The 26,804-nt window shown below is 45.6% G+C and overlaps 1 protein-coding gene across 3 annotated transcripts in view; it reads left to right on the top strand.

Moving 5' to 3' along the window:
* The window catches only part of PLBD1 (phospholipase B domain containing 1), a 147,812-nt gene that overhangs the window by 40,743 nt on the left and 80,265 nt on the right, over window positions 1–26,804 (top strand). For all 3 annotated transcript variants that reach the window (XM_030207166.1, XM_030207148.1, XM_030207158.1), the window contains exon 3: window positions 11,007–11,090. In XM_030207166.1, coding sequence (XP_030063026.1) covers window positions 11,007–11,090 — 84 coding nt within the window. The remainder of the gene's footprint in view (window positions 1–11,006; window positions 11,091–26,804) is intronic.

Here is a 26,804-nt window from a genome sequence, read left to right on the forward strand (position 1 = left end):
TGCTATGCAGAGGTAGATCTGGGAGTCGTCAACATAAAGATGATACTGAAAACCATGGGAAAAGATCAGAGTACCAAGGGAATAAGCATAGAGAAAAGAAGCGGTCCCAGGACAGAACCCTGAGGCACACCGGCTGATAGTGGGGTAGCAGTGGAGGAGGATCCACCAGAGGTTACACTAAAAGAGCGATGAGAGAGATAAGACAATCAAGACAGAACAGAGCTTCAAAATCCAAGTGAGAACAGCATATCAAGGAGTAGGTGGTGATTAATAGTGTCAAAAGCAGTAGATAGAGCAAAATGGAAGATGATAGAATAGATGCCCTTGGATATGGCCAGGAACAGATCACTGGAGACTTTAGCAAGGGCTGTTTCTGTTGAATGTAGAGGGCAAAAGCTGGATTGTAGTGGATCAAGAATAGCTTGAGATAAAAGAAAGTCAATACAATGGTGGTGAACAGTATGTTCAAGTAGCTTGGTTAAGAAAGGCAGGAGATGGGGTGATAGTTGGAAGGGCAGATAGGGTCCAATGAAGATTTTTTGAAGAGTGGTATAACTACAGCATGTTTGAAGGCATCAAGAACAGTTGCAGTGGAAAGTGAAAGATTGAGAATGCAACAGATAGAAGGGATAACAGTAGGAGAGATGGTGCTGAGTAGATGGGAATGGGATCAGAGGAGCAAGTAGTGAGTTTGGAGGAGGAAAGAAGATGTGCAGATTCCTTTTCAGTGATTTTAGAAAAGGAAGAAAAGGCAGCAGTGATTGAAGAAAGGTTGAGAGAATGGAGTGGAGGAAGGAGAGATGGAGGTGACTTGATTAAGAACTCAAGCTTATATTCTGACTTATATTCTACCTGTGCCACTATATTCATATTATCCATCTCCTCAGGTCACTTCATTGGCTCCCTATCCGTTTCCACATACAATTCAAACTCCTTTTATTGACTTACAAGTGCATTCACTCTGCAGCTCCTCAGTACCTCTCCACTCTTATCTCTCCCTACACTCCTCCCCGGGAACTCCGTTCATGAGTTAAATATCTATCTGTACCCTTCTCCTCCACTGCCAACTCCAGACTCCGTTCCTTTCCTTTTATCTTGCTGCACCAAACGCCTAGAATAGACTTCCTAAATCAGTACATCAAGCTCCAGCTCTGGCTGTCTTCAAATCTAGGCTAAATGCTTACCTTTTTGACGATGCTTTTAACGCCTAACTCCTATTCACTTGTTTAGTACTCATGTCTATTTTATCATTCCCACCTTAAGTAATTCCCATCTCCCTTATTTGTCCTGTTTGTCTGTCTTGATTAGCTTCTCTTACATGTTCGGTGTACAGCGCTGCTTATGTCTGATAGCGCTATAGAAATAAGTATTAGTAGTAAGCTTAATCTTTTGAACCTTGTCATGGAAGTACTCAGCCATAGTCTGGGGAGAAAGTGAGGTGGTGGGGGAGGGGGTGTTGGACGTGGAGACACTTTGAGAAGAGAGTTCAGTGTGGCAAAGAGATGGTGAGGGTTGGAGTCAAGAGAGTTTGTCAAATGCATATAGTAGTCTTGTTTGGCTAGTGAAAGAGCAGACTGGTAGGAGTACAGCAAGAATTTGAAATGTATGAAGTCAGCATGTACATGGGGTTTTAGCCAAAGGCATTCAGCAGCTTGGGCACGGGAACGTAGGTAGCAGATTCTGGAGCTCAGCCAAGGCTGGGGCTTTGTATGACTTACAGAATGGGGAATGGGAGTAGTGAGAGTGTCCAGAGGAGAGAATAATATTATAGAAAGAGACAGCCTCAGCCTCATTGACAGACTTGGATAACATAGTGGATGAGGTTAGTGAAAATTACAGTGGTGGAGAGAGTGGTTAATAGCCTGAAGATTCCTAAATGTAATGGTGGAGATTGGACAAGACCGGGGGGGGGGGGGGGGGTGATAACTTTCACACTTACCAGATGATGGTCAGAAAGGGGAAGAACTGAGATGGAGAAATTGGAGAGTGAGCAGTTGAAGACAAGATCAAGGCAGTGGCCATTCTGGTGAGTAGGGGTTGTGGAGCACAGCTGAAGATTGAATGAGGATGTTAAAGAGAAACTTATTTATTTATTCATGACATTTATACCCCAGATTAGCCCAAAATAGACTCAAGTTCAATGAGGCTTACAAACAATAATGTGAATAAAACATAATAGTGTACAGAATATAACACAAATTACAATAACTTCAAGAAGCAAATTAATACATGTGCAGTAAGTAACCAAGGATTTAGACTATCTCAAGGACAAATAAGGGTGAATAGGTGAGAGCATAATTAGGGCTAGATGGGAAATGAGATTAAGAAAAGGGTGTGTGGTCAAGGCGTATTATATATGAATAATCTTATTAAATTACTCCCTCATAATACTGTTTCATCATCTAAAGACTATCTTGTCTTACATTTCCCTATCTATAAGAATGTAAGAAACTTAGAAGCATAAGAGTCATAGGAGTCATTAGCATGAATGTTAAAATCCTCAAGAATGAGGGTTGTAGAAGAAGGTTCGAGAAAGAGAAAGCCAGCAATCAGTCAGTGAGAAAGGTAGAAAGGGATTTATAAGGGGGTCGATAGTTGACTGCTACCTGGAGAAGTAGTGGAGACGGATGAAGTGGACTTCAAAGTGAGAAAAGTAGTGAGACTGAGGTGGAAGAACAAATTGAAATCTGCAAGAAGGTGAGAGTAGTGGCTCGAAACCACCTTTGCAGCCAACTGGGCGAGGTGTATGGGTGAAGAGGTAACATCTATGATACTGGGAAGCAACTGAAGCAGATCCTTCAGGGCAAAACCAAGCCTCAGAGCAAGCAAATGGGAGTATGAAAGAGAAAGAGGTCGAGGATGTAGGCAAGTTTGTTGGAGACAGAGCGGATGTTCCACAGAGCACATGCGAGAAGGAAAAAGGAAAGGAAAAGATTTAAGATGTTGTGATGCGACTTGAATAGGTAGGGTGAGAGAGGATTGGGAAGACCAGAATTGGTATTTAAATTCCCAGCAGAGAGCCAAGTGAAGGAGCAAGAAAGTATGGAGAAGATTGAGAGGCATGAGGATGAAGATGAAATGCCCCCATGCAAGGGACTTAAGTGCACATTTTGTAGAAAGTACTTGTGTGGCTCATTGGTCTAGGGAGTATAATTCTTGCTTAGGGTGCGAGAGGTCCTGGGTTCAAATCCCAGATGAGCCTTCTTGGGTTTTTTTTCCTGGAGGAAAGTCCATAGTCTACTTTTGAGACAGACATGGGAAGCAACTGCTTGCCCTGGGATTTGCAGTATGGGGTGTTGCTACGATTTAGATTTCTGCCAGGTACTTGTGACCTGGCTTGGCCACTGCTTGGAAAACAGGATACTGGACTAGATGGACCATTGGTCTGACCCTGTGTGGAACGAACTACCAAAAATAGTAAAAACAACGTATGACCACCTAAAGTTCCGGGAAAAAATAAAAACGAACCTGTTCCAAAAAGCATACCCCACCGACCCAACATAAGAACAAGAATACCAGCTACACAACAACACCAAGAACGCAATGGATTTACCCCAACTCTCCCTCTTCCTACCAATGTTCCCCCAATGTATCTACTATATACAATCCCCACTCTACCACAACCACACCTTGTCCTTATGTACACTTTGTATTTGTTCAGACCGGAACCGGCGAACGCTGCTACGGTACTATGTAATCCACATTGAGCCTGCAAATAGGTGGGAAAATGTGGGATACAAATGTAATAAATAAGTGCTATTATTCTATAAATATGTACACATAATTGGTGCCTAACGTTAGGAGTACCTTATAGAATTGCCCTTCAAATGTCACCTGAGACTGATTATTTGCCACCAGAAAGCAACTGGAGCTGACCAAGCCATGAGCCAAAGAGTACATTACCAGTCTCATGATATACATGACCCTTATCTCTTTTCAGTCATTCTATCATTTTGATTTTGGTCCCCTAAAGCAAAAGGCAGAGTAAGCCCATGTGTAGTGGTGGTTTGTAAAGGCTGAAATTTGATGGCTTGTCCCAGAGAGTATAAGAAAATGTACCATTAATGAGGAAACAATGCAACAGCAAGAAGTTGCTTGACTTCAACACAGTTGGGAGTGGTTTCTCAGGTGCTCGTTTTGTTTTCACGGCAAAGTTGATGGGCACTAGCATAGAATACAGAACTAAGGATTTTTCTTTGGAATTTGAAAATAGCCATAACAGACTTCTTGAAGCAGTTAAGGGGCAATTCTGTAAGGAAGGTCCTAACATTTAGGCACCAAAACATACATAAATAACCTGAATACCGGCCTATAAGCATGCAAAAACCAATATTCTGAGCGTGTTGTATAAAATGCTCCCAAAATACAATAGTATGTAGTTTGAAGGAGGGCATATACATGGGCGGAGTCTGGGCAGAGCATGGGTGGGGTGCACTCAAAGAGGTTTAATGAGACAGGAGATGGCACTCGCCCCTTTATCAAAGGCTCCTACCTCCTCATATGCTACATCCCACAACAGCAGAGCAAGGACCACTTGGCAATGCAGCCTCTGCTCTCACACACAAGACTTTGTTTTGCATCATCTACAGCCTCCTCAGAAGCTAACCTATTGGCACTCAAGTTTTTAGAATTTTTTTTTTCAGAAAGAAAATACAGAGCTGACAGATATCCCATTAAAGATAACAGGATGCATTATGTAACAGTGTTTAACAGAATATTGTAAAATATATGATGATAAAAAATGGCTGTTGGAATATAGCTGATGTAAGATAATCAGATTTTTTTTCCCATCTGGTTATCTTCAGCCTGCTGTATCTGCAGAGGACTTAACTGGTTGAAGGTAACCGATTGAGCTGAATGCTGGTGCTGTCTGGTTCACTTTTATTTGCATGCCTTGGTCTCTCTTGGTGCTAAGCAGATACAATTTTGTTGGCTATCATAAGTACATAAGTATTACCATACTGGGACAGACTGAAGGTCCATCAAGCCCAGCATCCTGTTTCCAGCAGTGGCCAATTGAGGTCACAAGCATCTGGCAAGATCCCAAAACAGTACAATACATTTTATACTGCTTATTCTAGAAATAAGCAGTGGGTTTTCCTCAAGTCCATTTTAATAATGGTCTATGAACTTTTCCTGTAAGAAGCCACCTAAACCTTTTTTTAAACCTCACTAAGCTAGCTGCTTTTACTACATTCTCTGGCAACGAATTCCAGAGTTTAATTACACATTGAGAGAAGAAATATTTTCTCAGATTCGTTTTAAATTTACTACTTTCTAGCTTCATTGTGTGCCCCCTAGTCCTAGTATTTTTGGAAAGAGTAAACAAGTGATTCACATCTACCCATTCCACTTCTGTCATTATTTTATAGATCTCTATCATATCTCCTCCAGCTATCTTTTCTCCAAGCTGAAGAGCCCTAGACGCTTCAGCCTTTCCTCATAGGGAAGTTGTCCCATCCCCTTTATCATTTTTGTTGCCCTTCTCTGTACCTTTTCTAATTCCACTATATCTTTTTTGATATGTGACCAGAATTGAACACAATATTCGAGGTGTGGTAGCACCGTGGAGCAATACAAAGGCATTATAACATTTTCATGTTTTTTTTTCTATTCCTTTCCTATTAATACCTAACATTCTATTTGCTTTCTTTGCCGCCGCCGCCTCCCACTGAACAGAAGGTTTCAGCGTATCATCAACGATGATGCCTAGATCCCCTTCCTGATCGGTGATTCCTGATGTGGAAACTTCTCTGACCAAAACTTTAACTTGTCTGTGGGGTTGAGAGGTTTTTAAAAAGAGGTATTTATTCAGTTAGCTGCCAAAGTTAATCAGTCGAGTACCATTGACTATCAGTCTCTTTGTTATTTGGACAAATCTCTTTGTTATTTGGACAAATGTTCTGAAGAGGGTATTTATGAACAGTATATTCATGCTAATGCACATTAACAGTATTAGTGCATGTTAAACTTCGACTGATATGATGTATGTAGGAGGGAGGGTGGGTATGGTGTATGCTGATAATTTTAATGGTCTTTGCAGTGGATAACTGGAGAGGAACATGGGATGGGATCTTGCTGGGGGCCATTGCATAATTTACATTAATCAGATCCTAGCCAGGAGTTTGCAGCCCTACACTAAACTAAAATAACACAGGGGGACACAGCTTTCAAACATGTTGCTCTTACCAGGGTCACGAGACACAGTACACAATGTCCGTCACGCGCATGGGGAAAGTGACCCATTCTGCTTTCTTCCATACACATGACTTTATGTAAGAAGCAATAGCCACTCAGAGAGTGCTCACAGGCATTTGTTCTTGTTTTCTTTGCAAGGAGGCAGAAGTGTGAATTGTGCTCAGGAGCACAAACATCTGCTCCTTTTTTGATTTCAGTGGCTCTGAGATGCTTTACCAGTAATGGTGCTGGACACTTTTTCACTTGCTTTTTAAACTTTATGTTTAGAAGACGCAGGTTTCGCTTACCATTTGCAATACCACACTAAAGGTCTGAGCAATCTTTAGTGTCATAAGATTGAAAAGACAAGGTATTGAAGATTTTGTTATCTATTCGTTATTTAAACGACTTTTAAATAATGAATAGACTTCTGAAGCAAGCTGTAGGCCGAAATAGAGCTAATGTGTAGAGTCTATGATCAATAAATTTTCTTGAAGCATCAAGTTTGTTTCCCTTGTCTTTGGAGTCTGTGGTCCATTTCCCACTACTTTTTTGCTTGCTGGACACTATATAAAGGTTGCCATCACAGACTCTTGCTCATTGCCTGATTGGGAGTCAGGATGGCAGCCCCAGCTAGCTCCCCCTACTTCATCTAGCTGGTTCTCCTGGGATCATCCAGAATGTAGCAGCCCTGCCACCTTCAATACGAAGAGTGCTGCAGTCTGTAGTGGAGATGACACTGCTGTCTCTAGAAAAGCAGCACAGAGTGGCAGAAAACCAGGGCCATTCAAATTTCTATTCCATTAGAACAGGGTGGACATCATTGGTCCTTGAGGGCCGCAAACCAGTCGGGTTTTCAAGACTTCCCCAATGAATATGCATGAAATCTATTTGCATGCAATGCCCTCATTGTATGCATATATATTCATTGGGGGAAATGCTGAAAACCCAACTGGGTTGCTGTCCTCAAGGACTGAATTTGCTCACCCTTGCATTAGAATATTAGAGGCGTAAGGGGAAAGGTGGCATGGGAGGGAAAGAAAAGCAAATTATCACTCTGCCTATATGAAAGTATGCATAACACTTTATTCTTATCAAGAGAAACCCTATTTGGGATGGGAGCCTCTGGGATGCTATGGAAATACTCAGTGGCGTACCTAGGGTTACCATACGTCCGGATTTCCCCGGACATGTCCTCTTTTTGAGGGCATGTCCGGGGCGTCCGGCGGATTTTGCCCGCGCCCACGTTTGTCCGGATTTCTGGACAAACGTGGGCGCAGGTGCGGGCAGGCGCGTGCGTGCGGTGGGCGTGTGGGCGGGCGATCGGCGCCATGGGTCTGGTGACCTGGTCTCCCATCCCCTCCCCTTCCTTACCATGTTCCCTGGTGGTCTAGTGACGTCTTCGGGGCAGGAAAGAGCCCCCTCTTTCCTGCCCGGAGCGCTGCCTCCCCTGTCTATCATCCTTCTCGGTCTGGCTGGGGATTCAAAATGGCCGCCGAGAGTTGACCATTTTGAATCCCCAGCCATACCGAGGAGGATGCAGCAGGCAAGGGCAGGCAGCGCTCCGGGCAGGAAAGAGGGGGCTCTTTCCTGCCCCGAAGAGAAGACGCTACTAGACCACCAGGGCTAGATAGTAAGTGAGGGGGGGGGTATGTGATGGGGGGGAGGGGACTATGTGACGGGGGGGGGCGGGAATAGGGGCGGAACCCGGACCTGAAGGGGGCGTGGCAGGGGCGGGGCATGGGGCGGGGCGGGGTAGGGGGTGTGGCGTGTCCTCTTTTTCAGAGGACACAAAATGGTAACCCTAGGCGTACCAAGGGGGGGCGGTGGGGGCGGTCCGCCCCGGGTGCCAGTGCGTGGGGGGGGGGTGCTCCGCTCCCGTGGCCGTTCCCGCAGCGCCGCACATTAAAAAAACCGGCGAAGCAGCGTCGCAGGCAGCGCCTCGCGCCTTGCTTGTAAAAAAAAAAAAATCAAATCTCCTTCCTTCTCCTCGTCTTGACGTCTTGACGTCGACTCGGGCCTTCCAATCAATTTGATTGGAAGGCCCGAGTCGACGTCAAGACAAGGAGAAGGAAGGAGATTTGATTTTTTTTTTACAAGCAGGGCACGAGGCGCTGCCTGCGACGCTGCTTCGCCGGTTTTAACGGGACTGAGGTGGGGAAGGAGAGGGGCGAAAGGGACTCGGGTGGGGGTGTTCAGAGGGGAGAAGGGGACTGGGGTGGGGGTCTCAGACGGGAGGGGAGAAGGGGACTGGGGTGGGGATCTCAGAGGGAGAAGGGGACTGGGGTGGGGGTGTTCAGAGGGGAGAAGGGGACTGGGGTGGGGAGAAAGGGACTGGGGTGGGGGTCTCAGACGGGGGGAGGGGAGAAGGGGACTGGGGTGGGGGTGTTCAGAGGGGAGAAGGGGACTGGGGTGGGGATCTCAGAGGGGAGAAGGGGACTGGGGTGGGGATGTTCAGAGGGAAAAGGGGAGGGGAGAAGGGGACTGGGGTGGGGGTCTCAGACAGGAGAAGGGGACTGGGGTGGGGGTGTTCAGAGGGGAGAAGGGGGCTGGAACTGGGGGCTGAAAAAAGGGGCAGAGAGAGAGAGAGGGGACAGATCCTAGATGGAAGGGGGAGCGAGAGGGAGGGCAGACCCTGGATGGATGGGAGAGGGAGGGCAAATGGTGGATTGAAGGGGCAGAGAGAAAGGGCAGGCAGTGGATGGAAGGGACGGCAGAGAGGGCAGACACTGGATGGCAGAGAGAGAGTGAAGACAGATGCTGGATGGAAGGAAGACGGTGAAAAGAAGATGAGGAAAGCAGAAACCAGAGACAACAAACTGTAAATAAAATATATTTTTTATTTTTTTTGCTTTAGGATAAAGTATTGTAGATGTGTTAAATGTTTATAATAGAACATGTAAATAAGGTAATCTTTTTATTGGACTAATTTTAATACATTTTGACTAACTTTCGGAGAACAAAACCCCCTTCCTCAGGTCAGGATAGGATACTGTAACAGCACTATACTGTACTGACCCGAGGACGGAGGTTTTGGCCTCTGAAAGCTAAATGTATTAGTCCAATAAAATGGTATTATTTTACTTTCTATATTTGTTTTATTTCTATTTGTTAATTTGTAAAGTGGTGATTGGTACTTGTTAGTTTTTTTCAAATTTACATCTGCTGTCTTTATATTTTGCACAGTACTAGGGGACAGTTTCTGTTTCTGTGGTGTTGCATTGTATGCAGAGTCTGGCATTGGGGGTTCAGTTTAATTTTTGTTTAAATAGAAAGTTTATGATTACTTATTCTATAGTGGATTAGGGTGTATCTGTGTTTGTGAAAAAGACATGGCTTTCAGTTGGCATTGACTGTGCAGGATCTACGATCTGTACTATTCAGTCTGGTTTCGTTTTACAATAGGTGAATTGATGTTCTAGTGCTCACTGTAGTGTTTAAGATGCTTTCCTTTTCCTTGTGTGACTCGTAGAAATGACTGCTTATGGTATGGTAGAATTGCTCTATAGGTCCTGAGTGTTTTGTATTCTCGGCATGCCTAGTACTGGATTTGGGGTGGGGGGGGGGGGGGTGTTAAAAAATGACCGGCCCCGGGTGTCAACTACCCTAGGTACGCCACTGGAAATACTGCATAAGGATGTGGATGAGGGGTAGAGTAAAGGGTGTCTGACGGCATCATCTCTGCTTCACAGGAGTCTTCTCCCTTTGGCCATTCTGAATATCACCTTGATGTAATCCCTTTTATGATGGTTGGTGTTTTGGAAAGCAAAAATCTGCCCCTGTTCTCTAATGAAGGCCCAGAATAATGGAGGGTGAATCAGGCTCTATATCGGAGGCTCCTAAACCTGTCCTGAGGACTCCCAGCCAATCAGGATTTCAGGACATCCACAATTAATATGCCGTGGAGGCAGTACATACAAATATATCTTGTGAATATTCATGACTGATCTCCTGAAAACCTGAGTGGCTAGGAAATCCTAAGGACAGGTGTGGAAACTTCAGTTCTAGGGACTAGATTCTGTAAATGGTGCCTAAATTTGGGTGCCCCCCCCCCAAAAAAAAAATGGGACACCATGTATAGAATAGCACATAGCACTGGGATCAATCAATGCCTAACTTTTGGATGCGAGGATTTACACCATCTGAAACCTGGTGTAAATCCTCGTTCATAAATTAAGCAAGGACCCCCTGAATTCTATAATACTGTGTGCATCTTTAGCGAACGCCCTGACCCACCCATGCCTTTCTCATGGCCACACCCCTTTTTCAATTACATGTCAAGAGATTTGCATGCACATCTTTATAGAATTGCGAGTAGCAAGATGTGTGTGCAAATCCAAATTGTTGCTAATTAACTCCAGTAATAGCACCCAATTATTGGCACTAATTGGCGTGTTACTCAAATTGCATGTGAAAATTGGGTGCATGCCCAAATTTGCTTGTGAAATTTTTAGCTCCATATATTTATTAGGATTTATTTACCTCCTTTTTGAAGGAATTCACTCAAGACAGTGTACAGTAAGAATAAATCAAACATGAGCAATAGATAATTACAGCAATAAAAATATTCAAACAATGCAAGTATGGCATAGCATACTGCTTACACATATAGAATCTGAGGGTATGTATCTGTATTTTTTTTTTTAAATATAAGTGGAATATTCTTTTTTTTTTTTTTTTTGACCAAGCAGTTTTCTTCTGCTCTTTTGGGCTTCCAGCTCATTGGGATCAGTGCTGGGACCTTTGTGCGTGAACCGTACTCTACAACTATCTGGCAATTTTTCTCTGTGCAAAGGAGTAACTTTCATTTTTTTAATGTTTGTTTTCAGGCACATGTATAACCACTTTGCAAACCTCTATCCACAACTGATCAACAATGCTTCAATGCAGAAGCCTGTTGAGGACTTCTTATGGTACGTACCTTGCAATTAGTAATACAGGGCCACTGAAGAAGTTATGACCTGCCCCCTTCAGGCAAGCTAGAGCATCCCTGCTCCTGATATGGTGTCCTGGGTGGCTTTTGGATTAAGATGATATTGTGGTACTTCTCACCTGAGAAATAAGGCAGGGAGGAAAACAGCCCAATCCCTTCTCCTGCAACCCCACCCTTCTGCCAGATCACAGGGTAAGAGCTGGCCTGGCCATAATATAACAGAGCAAAGAAGTTGAGATAAAAACAAAATAAATACAATTTTATGTGAAGCTTCTCCAAACGAAACAGTGACCCGCCTGTAAAGGATGATAGATGAGTAATCACAAAGGAATTTCAGTGTCAGCTATGATATCCTAATCCTTATCTCCATCTTTACTTTTATCTCACTAAATAAGCACAGAAGAAAACATTTAGAAAACATTTCTTATATGAATTATAAGCCTCTCTAGGTGCCTTTCGAACAATAAGTACACATTTAACTCTCTACCAGAATGCTTAACTTCAAAAATACTTTAAAAGTTCTGATTCTTTTCCCTAATTCCTTTCTTTTTGCTGTGTCTTTTCCAAAATATTAGGCCCATTCTTAAAGTCTGGAGGTCATTGTAGAAGCCTTGAGTGGTATCTGCGTGCATAAATTGTGACATTTACATAATGTAGGTCTGACAGGATGCATACGCAACACATGCACCTAGTATGAATAATACCACTGGGTGAGACAATAGTGCTTAGCCCTGGAATAGTTTTTAATATAGCTTTAAAAATGTTGGAGGGGAGGGGAGAATCCCCTTTCAGGGCTCTTGTTTCTTAATTGGCTGCACTTATAATCTCCTGGAATACAGTTTATATATATATATATATATATATATATATATATATATATATATATATATATCCCACTTTGAACGTTCTGAAGCTCACTCCAAGGCAGAGAAGCTCACTCCAAGGCAGAGAAGCACAAAAATCCTGTAGTCTTCGTAGGCTAGGACCAGTCAACCTCACTCATAGACCCGCCCTCAGCCACGCCCCCATCTAATATAATAAAACGCACCGTGAACGTTCTAATGAGGACAACGTTCTGAAGCCATCTGACGTCACTCCCTGGCTCTGGCTGTAGGGTTCATGGCGTTCGTGGTGTGAAGCCACCCAGCCGTCTCTGCCCCGCCCTCGCGTCAAACGTCATGACGTCGAGGGCGGAAACAAAAACAAACAAATCCAGCAGCGCAGCGTCAGGGAAGGAGGCGGCGCTCCCGACGTCTCCAGCCTTCCCTTCGCTGTGTTCCGCCTTCTTCTGACATCATCCTTGACGTCAGAAGAAGGCGGAACACAGCGAAGGAAAGGCTGGAGACGTCGGGAGCGCCGCCTCCTTCCCTGACGCTGCGCTGCCGGAACCGCCACGGAGGTAAATTTAAAAAGAAGAAGAAAAAAAAATAGAAATAGGGGAGAGAGAAGAGAATGGGCAATAAAGTTGAACAATGGGAGCGGGAGGGCAGGGGAGAAACGACAGCATGGATGCGAAGGGGGGGGCATGGATGCGAAATGGGGGGAGAAGAGGGCGGGCCAGGCTGGGATATGGGAGAGAGAGAAGCATGGATGCGAGGGGGGGGGTCATGGAAGGGAGAGAGGGGACTTGCTGGAAAAGGATGAATGGAGGCGGCAGGGGACAGAGGAGAATGGATGGGCATGGATTGGGAGGGCAGGGCTCAGGGAGAGAGGGGAATTGCTGGAAAGGGATGAATGGAGGGGGCAGGGGACAGAGGAGCATGGATGGCCATGGATTGGGAGGGCAGGGCTCAGGGAGAGAGGGGAATTGCTGGATAGGGATGAATGGAGGGGACAGATGGGCATGGATGGATATGGATTGCAGGGCAGGGCTCAGGGAGAGAGGGGAATTGCTGGATAGGGATGAATGGAGGGGGCAGGGGACAGAGGAGCATGGATGGGCATGGATTGGGAGGGCAGGGCTCAGGGAGAGAGGGGAATTGCTGGAAAGGGATGAATGGAGGGGGCAGGGGACAGAGGAGCATGGATGGGCATGGATTGGGAGGGCAGGGCTCAGGGAGAGAGAGGAATTGCTGGATAGGGATGAATGGAGGGGACAGATGGGCATGGATGGATATGGATGGCAGGGCTCAGGGAGAGAGGGAAATTGCTGGATAGGGATGAATGGAGGGGATGGATGGATATGGATTGCAGGGCAGGGCTCAGGGAGAGCGGGGAATTGCTGGATAGGGATGAATGGAGGGGACAGGTGACAGATGGGCATGGATTGGGAGGGCAGGGCTCACACTCTCTCATATACAATGTCTTTCTGACTCTCACTCTCACACACTCTGTCTCACACTGTATCACATTCACACTCTATGTGCCACACAGTCACTCACACACTCGCTTGGTCTCATACACTCACTCTCACAGAGAATCTGTGTCTCACACACACTCTCTCTCTCGCCCACACACACACACTCTCTCTCACACTGTGTCTAACATACACACTTGCACACACTCACATTCTCACACACACACTCTCTCACAAACACACTCACACCCAGACTCACTCTCTCTCTCACACACACACACTCACACTTTCACTCTGACTCTCAGTCACTCTCACATACACTCTCCCAAACATACACAGTCCAAGGAAAACCTTGCTAGCGCCCGTTTCATTTGTGTCAGAAACGGGCCTTTTTTACTAGTCTGTACATAAAATGCTACCTCAACATTCTGAAGACACCCTGCTGAAGCCATCTGCAAAATCCCTAAACTGTTCGTTAGTTCATGGTGGTGAAGCCATCCAACTCACCATGTCTCTCTGCCCCGCCCTCGAGGGCGGAACACAGAGAGTAAAGGGATCCATAAAGGCACCCCTACCAACTGGCAACCCCCTCCAACAAACAACGACCCAGGCAGGGGGAGTGTTTCCGTACTCCTCCCCCTGCCTAGGAATCACTACAGACTGCTGGCAAACTCCCCAACCACACAACCACAAAAGCCACCCGCAACCCCCCCCCCCCCCCCCACACACATACACACACACACACACACAAACACACAAACACACACACACACACACACAAACACATAGAAACACACACACACAGAAACACACACACACACACAGCCTCGATGGTGCACCACTAAGTGCCCCCCCCCCCCCGCCACAACAACCCGTGCAATAGGGCATCAGAAAGCCCCTACCCCCCTTCCCTCCTTGCCATATCACCCAACCCCTCCTCCGCCGCTTCACGGACCGCCTCGCCACCCGCGACCGCTAATAAAAAACTCTGTCCGGTGGCTGCTGCTGCTTCTATTCAGCAGCAGCAGCAGCCCGTACATAAAACAAAAAAAAAACAACCTCCTAAAACGCACCTGCGTGGAGAAACATCTCACATTGGCTGACGTCTCTGCAGCCGCTCCTCTTCTCCCTTCAACGTCAGTGCGCCTGCCGGAAGACCCCGGAGAAATGCCGAGACGTCAGAGGGGAGAGGAGGAGCGCATGCTGAGACTTTAGCCAATGTGAGATGCTTCTCAACAGAAGCAGCAGCCGCCGGACACAGTTTGTATTAGCGGGTGCGGGTGGCGAGGGGGTTGATGGGGGGGGGCTTGGTGATGTGCCACGGTGGGGGGGGGGGGTCGGGTGATGCGCGAAGGGGGGGACAAGGGGCTTTCTTTGGGTGCTGCGCCGGCTGGGGGGGAAGGGGGGGTCTCGCTGGACATGGGTGGCTGGAAGCAGGGGGAGGGGAGGGGAAGGTCGCTGCACATGGGTGGCTGCAGGGGGGGCAGGGAACAGGGGGATGGGGCTCCACACACCACATGGGTGCCTGCAAGGGGGACAGGGGATACAGGACGGACACTGCAGGGCGGGCAGGGGGACAGAAGGGTTGGTGGTCATCGGAGGGGGGGGACAGGAGGGTCGATGGACATGGCTGGCCACAGGAGGGGAACAGGGAAAAAGGATAGGAGCATCCTCAGACATGGGTGGCTGCACAGGAGAGGCGGGTCGCTGGACATGGGCAGCTGCAGGGGGGCAGGGGAGAGAGGAGAGATGCTGCACATGTGTGCCTGCAGGGGGACAGGAGGGATGCTCGGGGGGGGGGGGGGGGCTGAGACCACATGGGTGGCTGCAGGGGGAGCAGGGGAGACAGGAAGGACGCAGCAGGGGGAGAGGAGGGTTGATGGGCATGGGTGGCTGCAGGGGGATGCTGGATATGGGTGGCTGCAGGGGGAACACGGGGAGAGGGGGGTCGCTGCACATGCCTGGCTGCAAGGGGGCAGGGGAGGGGGTGAGGGGGGGGGGGTTCCTCACACCACACACGCAGTCACTCATTCTCTCTCTGTCACATACACTCTCACTCACACACTCACTGTCTTTGTCCCTCTCTCACACAGTGTCACACAGAAACACAAACACTGTCTCTCACACACTCTCTCTCTCGCACAAACACATACACTCTGTCTCTCTCTCTCACATTCTGTCTCTGACACACACGCTCCATCTCTCTCACACGCTCTTTCTGAAACATACACTCCAAGGAAAACCTTGCTAGCGCCCGTTTCATTTCTAACAGAAACGGGCCTTTTTTACTAGTGTGTGTGTATGTATATATATATATATATATATATATATATATATATATATATATATATATATATATATAATATGAGAAAGTGATATTTATTTATTACATGTGTACCCCACACATGGCAGGCTCAATGCGGCTTACATAGTAACAATATGAAGAATTACAAAACAATATGAAGAATTACAAATCTCCGGAGAACAATCAGTGCCGAGCGGAACACTCGGCGCTTCCCAGCCTGCCGCTGCTACCGAGAAGCCGCATGGAGCAGTCAGAAACGAGCAGAGCTGATTGATATACTACAGAGCAGCGCCGTGACCGGTCCCTGACTAGACTGGGGTCCAACTGTGTCCAGAGGCGCCGAGAACGACCGGCCCGACAACCGGAGGCCCTCGCGGAAGCGCACCCATGGCTGGGGCAATGCAAGAGAGGATGGGCTGCTGATTGGAGGCCGTGGAGCAAGGACAGCACAACCGTAATAAGTAAAATAAAATAAAATAACTGCTGCTTTGTCTAGATGCATGCGCTGCTTTAGGCTTGATTCAAATGTCCATACTCTGCTTTGCTTTGCTGCTTTAAATAGGAACTAATTGCATGCACCGCTTCAACTGGATCTAAAAGCTACTACTACTACTACTATTTAACATTTCTAGAGCGCTACAAAGTGTACGCAGCGCTGTACAAACACAAAAGAAAGACAGTCCCTGCTCAAAGAGCTTACAATCTAATAGACAAAAAGTAAAGCATTTAAATTTAAAATATTTAAGCAGTCAAGCACAAGAGAACAGTCACAGAAGGACAGAAGATGTTGAAGGGTGGTCAGTGTGATTAGGTGTAACTCTGGTTGGAGTAGTGGGAGAAGGTGATAGAAGAATAGAAATGGGTGAGGTAAAGTAATGAGTGGGTTGATAGGGAGGTTATATAAGACATGTCACTCTAGGGGTGGGTGGGTAGAGGGGTAGGGGTGGGTAGGATTAAGTCTAAGGAAAAGCTCACACTATGCTGCACCTGCTTTAGATGGAGGGCAACTGAATCCAGTACCAATGATTTAAATACAGTTGCCTGCCACGCTTTAAAGGGGTAGGAGAATAGCTCTGTCCTAGAATTACTAATAGCTTGATTTAAAGTGCCTGTTTAGCGTGCTCTGCTCCCCAGACAAATAAGCCACCTTGCACAATTATGCACCAACTATAGATACATGCTTGCCCTGCTCTGATCACAAACTAGCATTATCAGTAGGAACAGTTGCCAAGGTTAAATGTAAATGTAGGCTGGCCTGCTGTAAATTGTTGTCAAGCTTTGAACTGCTGCTAAGCTTAAATGCAAATGTAAGCTGTGAATTGTTGACTAGCTTTGAATTGTTGCTAAGCTTAAATGCAAATGTAAACTGTGAATTGTTACCAACCTTAAATTGTTGCTAAGCTTAAATGCAAATGTAAGCTTTCTCTCGATTTGAATTGTAGCCAAGCTCAAATGCAAATGTAAGCTTGATTCGTTTGGATGTAAACCAGCTGAATGTTTGCCACAGCACCTTAGACATAGATATGAACACCAGTAAAACACTCCTAACCATCCATTGTCTCTCCCTACTCTTATACGTAAACACAACCTACAACCCAGACAACAACAACCCCATCGCCCACAAATCACACAGCACTCACATACACACAATGCCCACCCTAAAGAACATCCATAACAACTCACCCACAATACAACAATCCTATGTACAACCGATCAACAATCCACCAAACCAAAGACACAACAACCAAACAAAAGGAATGATCTCTGGATATGAATATCACCGACTAAAAGATGAAAACCACAACAACAACAACAAATTCAACTACCGAAGAAACAGACATCTAATAAAAATAAACACATCGAACCCCCCCACGGAACCATACCACTCAATCCAACTAGGGTACATCAATGCAAGATCAGCAGTAATCAATTCAGTGGATATACTAGACTGGATTACCACAGATAAATTAGACCTTCTGTTCATCACAGAAACCTGGTTCCATAGCCCTACAGACCCCGCCATCTTAGAAACATGCCCACCAGAGTACAAAATCACCCACTGGACAAGAAATGGAAAAAAAAGAGGAGGCGGAATAGCTATTATCTACAAACCTGAATTCACCATCACAATCACGGGTGAATCTACCTCGCCACAACTTGAAATTGCATTGACAAGAATTAATCATCCAAACCTAATAGGACACCTTAACACAATCCTATTCTACAGGCCACCAGGAAAATGGCAAGACTCCCAAGGACAACTCATGGATTTCATCTTGAACTCCTGCATGTCTGCCTCAAACATCCTCATACTAGGAGATATCAACCTACACCTAGAAGATGACACCTCACCAAGCACAAGAGAATGCAAAGAATTCCTAAAACTCTGGGATCTACAAGTACCCAACACGCAACCAACACACAAAAAAGGACACACACTTGATATCATAACAAACAAATTCGAACTGGATTCAACTATCACACTCACTGACACATGATGGACACCTACATTATGGTCAGACCACCATAAAGCAAATGTCTCTCTCTGCTGGCGAAAAACACACATAAACACAATCAATAAACAGGAGCGAGCAACATACACAACGAGAGGAAAAATAGACCCCACAATATTTTGGCAACAGATCTACCAAAACGAATGACCAACAAACGCTGACACCATCCAATTCCTCCAAGAATGGGACGATATATGTACAACAACATTAGACAAAATCGCTCCTATCCAAACCAGAACATCACACAGGGAAAAAAAACAAATCCATGGTTCACAGAGGAGCTGAAAAAACTTAAAACACAAGTCAGAAAACTAGAACGAGAATGGAACAAAAAGAAAGACGAACAAACACTAAATGCATGGAAATTACTTCGGAGGAAATACAAATACACCATAAAACAGACCAAAAGACTACACTACAAAACAATAATAGGATCAAACTACAAAGACACACATAAACTCTTCAATCTTGTGAACAAACTGCTAGACACCACACCAGTCACAAACAACGGCAAAGATATACCAGATGTGGACAACCTTGCAAAATACTTCAAGGAGAAAATTATACAACTACGACTCAAAATACCTGCTAGCCCTATTGAATACGCCACACTTTTAGATTGTCTTGACCCAGAAGAAGGAGCATACCCTGCAGACAGAACATGGACCGAATTCGAAATACTATCAGAAGACCTCATCTCTGAGACTCTCAAAAGATATGCCAAATCCCACTGCAAACTAGACACATGCCCAAATAACCTCATGAAATCTGCTCCTCAACAATTCATAACAGACCTAACGATGTGAACTTCATGCTACAAAACGGACTTTTCCCAAAAGAAAAAGAAAAAATCTTACTCACCCCAATTCCCAAAGATACAAAGAAAAGCACGAGTGAAATAACCAACTACAGGCCAGTAGCATCCATACCACTAATAACCAAAATAACCGAAGGAATGGTAACCAAACAACTCACAAACTAACTAAACAAACACTCAATACTGCATGACGCCCAATCAGGGTTCCGGTCGAATCATAGCACAGAAACAGTACTAGTCACCCTTATGACCAGATTTAAACAAATAATTGCAACTGGCAACAATATACTCCTCCTACAATTTGACATGTCAAGTGCCTTAGATATGGTTGACCACGGAATCCTATTACACATACTCGAATACTTTGGCATTGGAGGAAATGTCCTGAATTGGTTCGAAAGGTTCCTAACCCAACGTTCATATCAAGTCACATCAAATTCGGCCATGTCTAAGGCATGGACACCTGAACGTGGAGTACCACAAGGATCACCTCTCTCACCAACCATCTTCAACCTAATGATGATCCCTCTGGCAAAACTCCTATCAAACCATAACCTCAACCCATATATATACGCTGATGATGTAACAATATACATCCCCTTCAAACAAGACATTAACGAAATCTTCAACAAAATCAATCAAAGCCTACACATCATGAACACATGGGCAGACGCATTTCGTCTGAAATTAAATGCAGAAAAAACTCAATGCCTGATACTCACCTCTCAATACAACACAAAAGAATTCACATCTATAAACACACCAAACCTGAACCTTCAAATCTCAGAAACGCTAAAAATCCTTGGAATCACTATCGACCGCCACCTAACGCTTGAAACTCACGCTAACAACACAACTAAAAAGATGTTTTATAGCATGTGGAAACTGAAAAGGATAAGACCATACTTCCCAAGATCCATCTTTCGTAGCCTAGTGCAATCCCTCGTGCTCAGCCACCTGGATTACTGCAACTCACTATACGCAGGTTGTAAAGAACAAACACTGAGGAAACTTCAAACAGCCCAGAATACGGCAGCCAGACTCATCTTTGGAAAGCCAAAATATGAAAGTGCAAAACCATTACGAAAGAAACTGCACTGGCTTCCACTCAAGGAACGCGTCACTTTTAAAATATGCACATTAGTCCACAAAATCATTCACGGCGAAGCCCCAGCATACATGTCTGAGTTAATAGACTTACCACCCAGAAACGCCAAAAGATCATCCCGAACCTTCCTTAACCTCCACTTCCCCAATTGCAAGGGCTTGAAATACAAAGCGCTACACGCGTCAACCTTTTCTCACATGAGCACGCAGTATTGGAACACACTGCCACGCAACTTAAGAACAATCAACGATCAAGCTTCCTTCCGCAGATTATTGAAGACCCATCTCTTTGAAAAAATTTACGGAAAGAACCAAAATACTTAAGTCCACACTTACTGTTCACTAATGCATCAAACATTCACCTCTGAACTCTCATTCCCGTACTATCACATCATTCATACCTTTACTCACAGAAAGATATACACCATATGTCCTCTTGCCTTTTTATCGCCCTCTAAGCTCCCATTGTTTCCTTCCAAAGTTTCAATGTTTGTGTTCCATTGTTACATTCCTTAACGACACCTCAATTGTTTTGCATAACCCTGCACAATGTAATCCATAACCAATCTGTAACAAATTGTATTTCCAACATTTAACTCACATTGTAAGCCACACTGAACCCGCAAAAAGGTGGGAAAATGTGGGATACAAATGCAATAAATAAATAAAATAAAGTCGTAAAAAAAGAATATACAATTTCTAGTAAACGCAATATTAATGGGGTTAACGGAAGATAGAAAACGAGGGCACTTATACATTGATTTCTGTGGAAATCTGCTCTTACCATGTGAATTTTACTGGTTCTTATATATAGAAGCTGCTGAATGATGCCACTCTTTTCTAAATGTGCTTTTTTTTTTTTTCAATCCCTGATTTTGACTGCTTCCTTGCACATATTGTATAAAAGGCTCCACATGTACCAGAGCTTTGGAAAATACTCTTGAAAATTGAGACCGTCCTAACCTGGATGGCATCATGTGTTCTAGGTTACCCTTACCACCAGAGCTCTGGAATTTAAATACCAAAATTAAGTATCTTTTACCTCGTCCAACGGTCCAAATGTACATGAGTGCAGGTAGTGAGCTCACAATTCCTTGAGACTCTTCTAACATGGTACTGCAGCACAGTGAATTCTTGTCCCTTCCAGTACAAACCTCATTGCCTCGTAGCCCTTCACGGGCCTCTTGACTCATCAAGGGCATTTGTCTCTTTAACTCCCCTTGACTTCCAAAGCGATTTAACTAGCCAGTCAGTGCTGTCAAAAATGTCTGGTTAGTTCCTGTGTCAAAACTGGCTATTTTGGGGGCGTTCTGGGAAAGGAGTTGGCAGTTAGCTGGTTAAGTGTCGATATTCAGCACTTAACCGGCCAGGGTAACCGCATAAATAGGACCACATAAAAGTCAGTCCTATCTTTATGCGGTAACTCAACTGGCTATGTGTTAGCTGGCTCCGGAAACCTGGAAATCCAGTGCCAAAGCCGAGACATGGCCTGGCATTGAATTTTCAGGCATAATGCTGGTGGCAGTTAGCAAAACGCTGAGCGCCGCTGGCTGAATATCGACCCCTGTACGTTTGCATAATTTTGTGCATGTATTCCCTCACTTGAGTTGGAACCTTAGTGAAGTGTGCAATACTCACTATAAATAAAATAGACATGTGGAAAGAGCAGTTCTATAACTAGGCACCTGTAGTTAGAAACCCTTTGTGTGTGTATGTGCACAAGAAAGTAGCATTTATAAGCGCCCTAATTGTTATTTTATAAGAGCATGTGTAACTCAAGAGGAAGGTGCACATGGGTGGAGCATGGAAAGGTCTCCCAGTTACATGTGCAACTTACACAATACTGTGTTATACCTGCTGTTGCTGCATTTGGGCACATCAGTTACGCCAACTCGAAGACTGGTGGTACTGCAGGTACCTAAATGTAGGGTGGGTTGATGCTGGGTCACTTTAACAATCTAGGTGCCCAGATGCCACTGTTGACTCCTGTTATCTCAGAATTCACCTAGATTAACAGCTCTCCTTCAGCATTCAGGTTTCTGTTGTCACTAAACCCAGTTTTTTAGTGCTTCGCTATATTTGTACAGTCTGTAGTTATTTGGATGACTTGCAATATAATCAAATGATTTTCCACAGACAAGCATTATGTCAAGTATATTACTCATAAAGTAGCAGTCATAGCTTCATATCTTCACTCTGATTTAGGAAGGAAAAAGGCCTCAAAGAGCTCCAGGACAATATTAATCCTCTAGAGCTGAACAGATCGATAAGATCAACTCTTCATCATCGGCCACCAAAAACTTCCAAAGTTGCACCAAATGTTATGTGCAAAACAAATCTTTGTCAATAAATATTTCAAAGAAATGATCATATCAAGAAGAATAGTCATGAAAAAACATGCAATCTGAGTGACTACTACGATATGCTACTGGCAATATTCTTAGATAAGTTGAAAAATGTCAACACTGAGCATCTTCGTGAGGTCTGCCAATAGTGATGAAATCTCTCAATGCAACATCGAGTGGTCTGCACCCTTTTAAACGTCCCCAAGCCAACGATGGCCAGTGTTTCGCATTGTGGCTTCCTCAGGGTGTTGGTGACTGGGTAACAGTAATCACAACGGTTCTATGAGTAAAACATGGCAACTGATAATTTTTTTAGCATATTAAGCCTATAACTTCCACCGTACTCCCACAATCTCATACCTGAAATGGCTACGTGTTCACTTCACAATTCTGCACCCGACACCTGAATAACTAGTCATAGATCGACTAATATAGCCGTTATGACATCAGACGCTATCGAGCTGGTAACCAATAACTAACTGGTTCTAATAAAAGTGACACCTCTCAATACATAAATTTAGGCCAATTGGTTCAAGTGTGCCTAGTCTAAAAATCCACTTTTGTTCTTGATGCAGTAAAATCCTTCAGAAATCTCTGCCCTGTATGGAACAGAACACTGTTTGCAAGACCTCACATTTCAAATCAAAAATTGTATGTTTGTGCTGTGTGGAATGTGTCACTAGAGGTAGTCCGATCTTATTTGTCTGTATAGCACTTTTGTGCTCAGTCAAACGTAAAATCAAGCTCCTTGAAGTTTGACCGGAATATAGTTTTTTACACGGACAGATAAGGCAGTAAACCATGTGACTCGTTTTGCAAGTGGTGACAGCCCTCAGAAAGTGTCATTTCCCATCAGTTGGATTAACAAAGATTGGTGTCTCTAACATAATAGAACAAAAGGCACAACTACCACATTTAAAATGACCTGTGGTAGTTGAGGAATGGTCCAGCGCCGATCTTGGACTGGGCAGCACCGCAGGACTCAAAATTTCCTTCAAATTATTGTTCCTGCTATAAGCAACCCACATATGGGTCTCCTTAAATTGTGGTAACGTGTTGAATCAATGGCCAATGCTTTCTTAGGATGGAAGTGGCGCGAGGCGAGGCTGAATTGTATTGCATCACGTATGTCCATATACTGTCATCGGTTGTTACTGTCTTAGCTTTGGGAGCTAATAACTGGTCCTGGTAATTGAAGTGTGCTCGACGATAGGCATTCTGCACCACTCGTGCTGGATACCCTCTTGCCAATAACTTATCCTGCAAGATTCTCGAATCTGACTTAAAGTCCTGATCCTGTGAGCAAATACGACGATGTCTCAAAAATTGAGAAAAGGGCAAAATGTCCTTCAATACCTTTCGGTGGCAACTTCCATATGCTAAAGGGATATTTCTGTCGGTCTCTTTATGGAAAACAGTAGTAATGAACTTATCCCCAGTGTTCCTTACAGTAACATCTAAAAATGAAATCTCAGTTACACTTAAATGCATAGTGAACTTAATACGAGGATGGCATCCATTCAAATAAGAGACAAATAAGTGCAAGTCAGGTTCGTTCCCTGTCCACAGGAAAAATGTCATCTATATACCGAACTCAGCAGACAACGTGTCTGAATAAGTCTGCAGTGTAGACAAATTTATTTTCAAACGCCTGCATATATAGATTCGCCACTGAAGGAGCCATCATTGCCCCCATTGCAACCCCCGATATTTGCTGATACAAGACATCTCCAAAAAGAAAAAAATTTCTTTTTATAGATGTTTTTCTTTTTTGAAAATGACCTTGTTTCCTATTCAGATTTTGGACGTTTTTTGCAAAACGTCCAAAGTCGGACAGCCGTCATATCGAAAATGCCCCTCCATATGAATTAAGGTAAGGATTCTGCACTGAATTCTGAAGGAGATAGGGAACCAGTGATTCGATTCTATTCATTAGTCTTTACCACTTCTACCCTTAAAAAAAGGTCCCAAAGTGGTTTACAAAGATTAGAATAAAAATTACATTAATGCAAAAGATGCTAAAGAATAGAAAACAAGATGGCTTCATTTATCAGCAAAATAACGAAGTCTTTAAATATTTAATGAATGTGAGATGATCAGCAACTCTAATAACCTCAGGATGATGATAAAGGAGAGGGTTGACAGTCAAACCACTTCATGAGTTAAAAACCTAATACAAGTGTTCTGAATGGACTGTAATCTTTTGAGAAGCCTAAAACTAAGTCCAGCATAGATACCAGGGCATATAAGAGTAGCACAATCTTGTTCTCCGAGGACAAGCAGGCTGCTTGTTCTCACTGATGGGTGACGTCCACAGCAGCCCCTCCAATCGGAATCTTCACTAGCAAAAGCCTTTGCTAGCCCTCGCGCGCCGATGCGCATCGCGCATGCGCGGCCGTCTTCCCGCCCGAAACCGGCTCGTGCTGGCCAGTCTTCTTTTGTCCGCGCTCGGTACGGTCGTGTTTCGCCATTCGTGCCCCGGAAAGTTGACCTCACGCGTCGTTTTCGACTCGTTTTTTCAGAGAAAGTTTGAGAAGTGTTTCGGGAAGATACTTTTTGGTTTTTCCCTTCCCGTATTTCGAGCTTTTCACCCCTGTAAGTTTTCTTTCGTCGTCGGGGTAGGCCTTAGTTAGGCCTCGGTCGAAATTTTCTTCTCCCTATTTTTGTGGTGCCAATTTTCGCCATTTCGAGTTTTGATCTCGCCGGCGTGATTTTTCCGCCCATTACATCGAAGCCTTCCAGCGGCTTCAAGAAGTGCACCCAGTGCGCCCGGGTAATCTCGCTCACTGACAGGCACGCGTCGTGTCTTCAGTGTCTGGGGGCTGGGCACCGCCCGCAGGCCTGTAGTCTGTGTTCCCTTTTGCAAAAGCGGACTCAGGTAGCGAGGTTGGCCCAGTGGAACATTTTGTTCTCGGGCTCTTCGTCGGCATCGACACCGGGGGGTATCGAGTGCATCGACGTCTCCAGCATCCAGACCTTCATCCTCGACCCTCTGCATCGGCGCTGAGACATCGGACGACTGTGTCGACGTCAGTGGTACCGGGACCTCGTCTGCTGATGTCATCGGACGGTGGTGCTTCGTCTGGAGTGCAGGTGAGGGCTGTCCATTCCCCTGCTGGTGGCGGTGAGCCTTCGGGTGGGTCTCCCCCTACCCTGAGGGCTCCTGCGGTACAGCCCCCCCGAGACCGACCCTCTTCGGTCTCGGCCCCGAGGAAGAGACGGTTGGATTCTACATCCTCCTCGTCGGTGCCGGGAAGCGCCGGTGACGTGCTTTGCTCTAAAAAATCGAAGAAGCATCGACACCGGTCCCCTTCCCGTGTCGGCACCGAGAGCTCTGGGTCGCCGAGGGAGTCGGCACCCAGCAGGCATCGGCACCGAGAGGACCGCTCACCCTCTGTTCAAGAGGTGTCGATGCGCTCCACTCTGGACAGCCCGGAACAGCCTCCATGCCCGGAGCATACTCTGACATCGACGCCTGCATCGACCTCCATGCCTTTTTCTGCAGCCGCTCTGAACGAGAGCCTCCGGGCCGTTCTCCCAGAGATCCTGGGAGAGCTGTTGCACCCTGCCCCTTTAGTACCGGGGGTGCTTGCGCCACCGGTACCGTCGAGCGAGGCGCCGGCTGGTCCATCGCCCGGGGTGAGGTCTCCGGCGTCGGTGCCGCGTGCGGTACCGACTGCGGTCGCCTCCCAGGAAGGCTCCCCGACTACGTCGGCGGAGGGAGCTTCGCTGGTGCGGGTGAGGGAGTCTACCTCTCGACGCTCCCACCGTGGCCATGGTTCCATGGAGTCGAGCCGGGCACGGTTGCAGACACAGGTTCGTGAACTTGTGTCTGACACCGAGGGTGAGGCCTCGTGGGAAGAAGAGGAAGACATCAGATATTTCTCTGACGAGGAGTCTGAGGGTCTTCCTTCTGATCCCACTCCCTCTCCTGAAAGACAGCTTTCTCCTCCCGAGAGTCTGTCTTTCGCTTCCTTTGTCCGGGAGATGTCTACGGCCATCCCCTTCCCGGTGGTTGTGGAGGACGAGCCCAGGGCTGAAATGTTTGAGCTCCTGGACTATCCTTCTCCACCTAAGGAAGCGTCCACAGTACCCATGCATCATGTCCTAAAAAAGACATTGCTGGCGAACTGGACCAAGCCACTAACTAACCCCCACATTCCCAAGAAGATCGAGTCCCAGTACCGGATCCATGGGGACCCAGAGCTGATGCGCACTCAGTTGCCTCACGACTCTGGAGTTGTGGATTTGGCCCTAAAGAAGGCCAAGAGTTCTAGGGAGCATGCTTCGGCGCCCCCGGGCAAGGACTCT

This window comes from Microcaecilia unicolor, chromosome 1, assembly GCF_901765095.1.
Source record: "Microcaecilia unicolor chromosome 1, aMicUni1.1, whole genome shotgun sequence".
Lineage (NCBI taxonomy): Eukaryota > Metazoa > Chordata > Amphibia > Gymnophiona > Siphonopidae > Microcaecilia > Microcaecilia unicolor.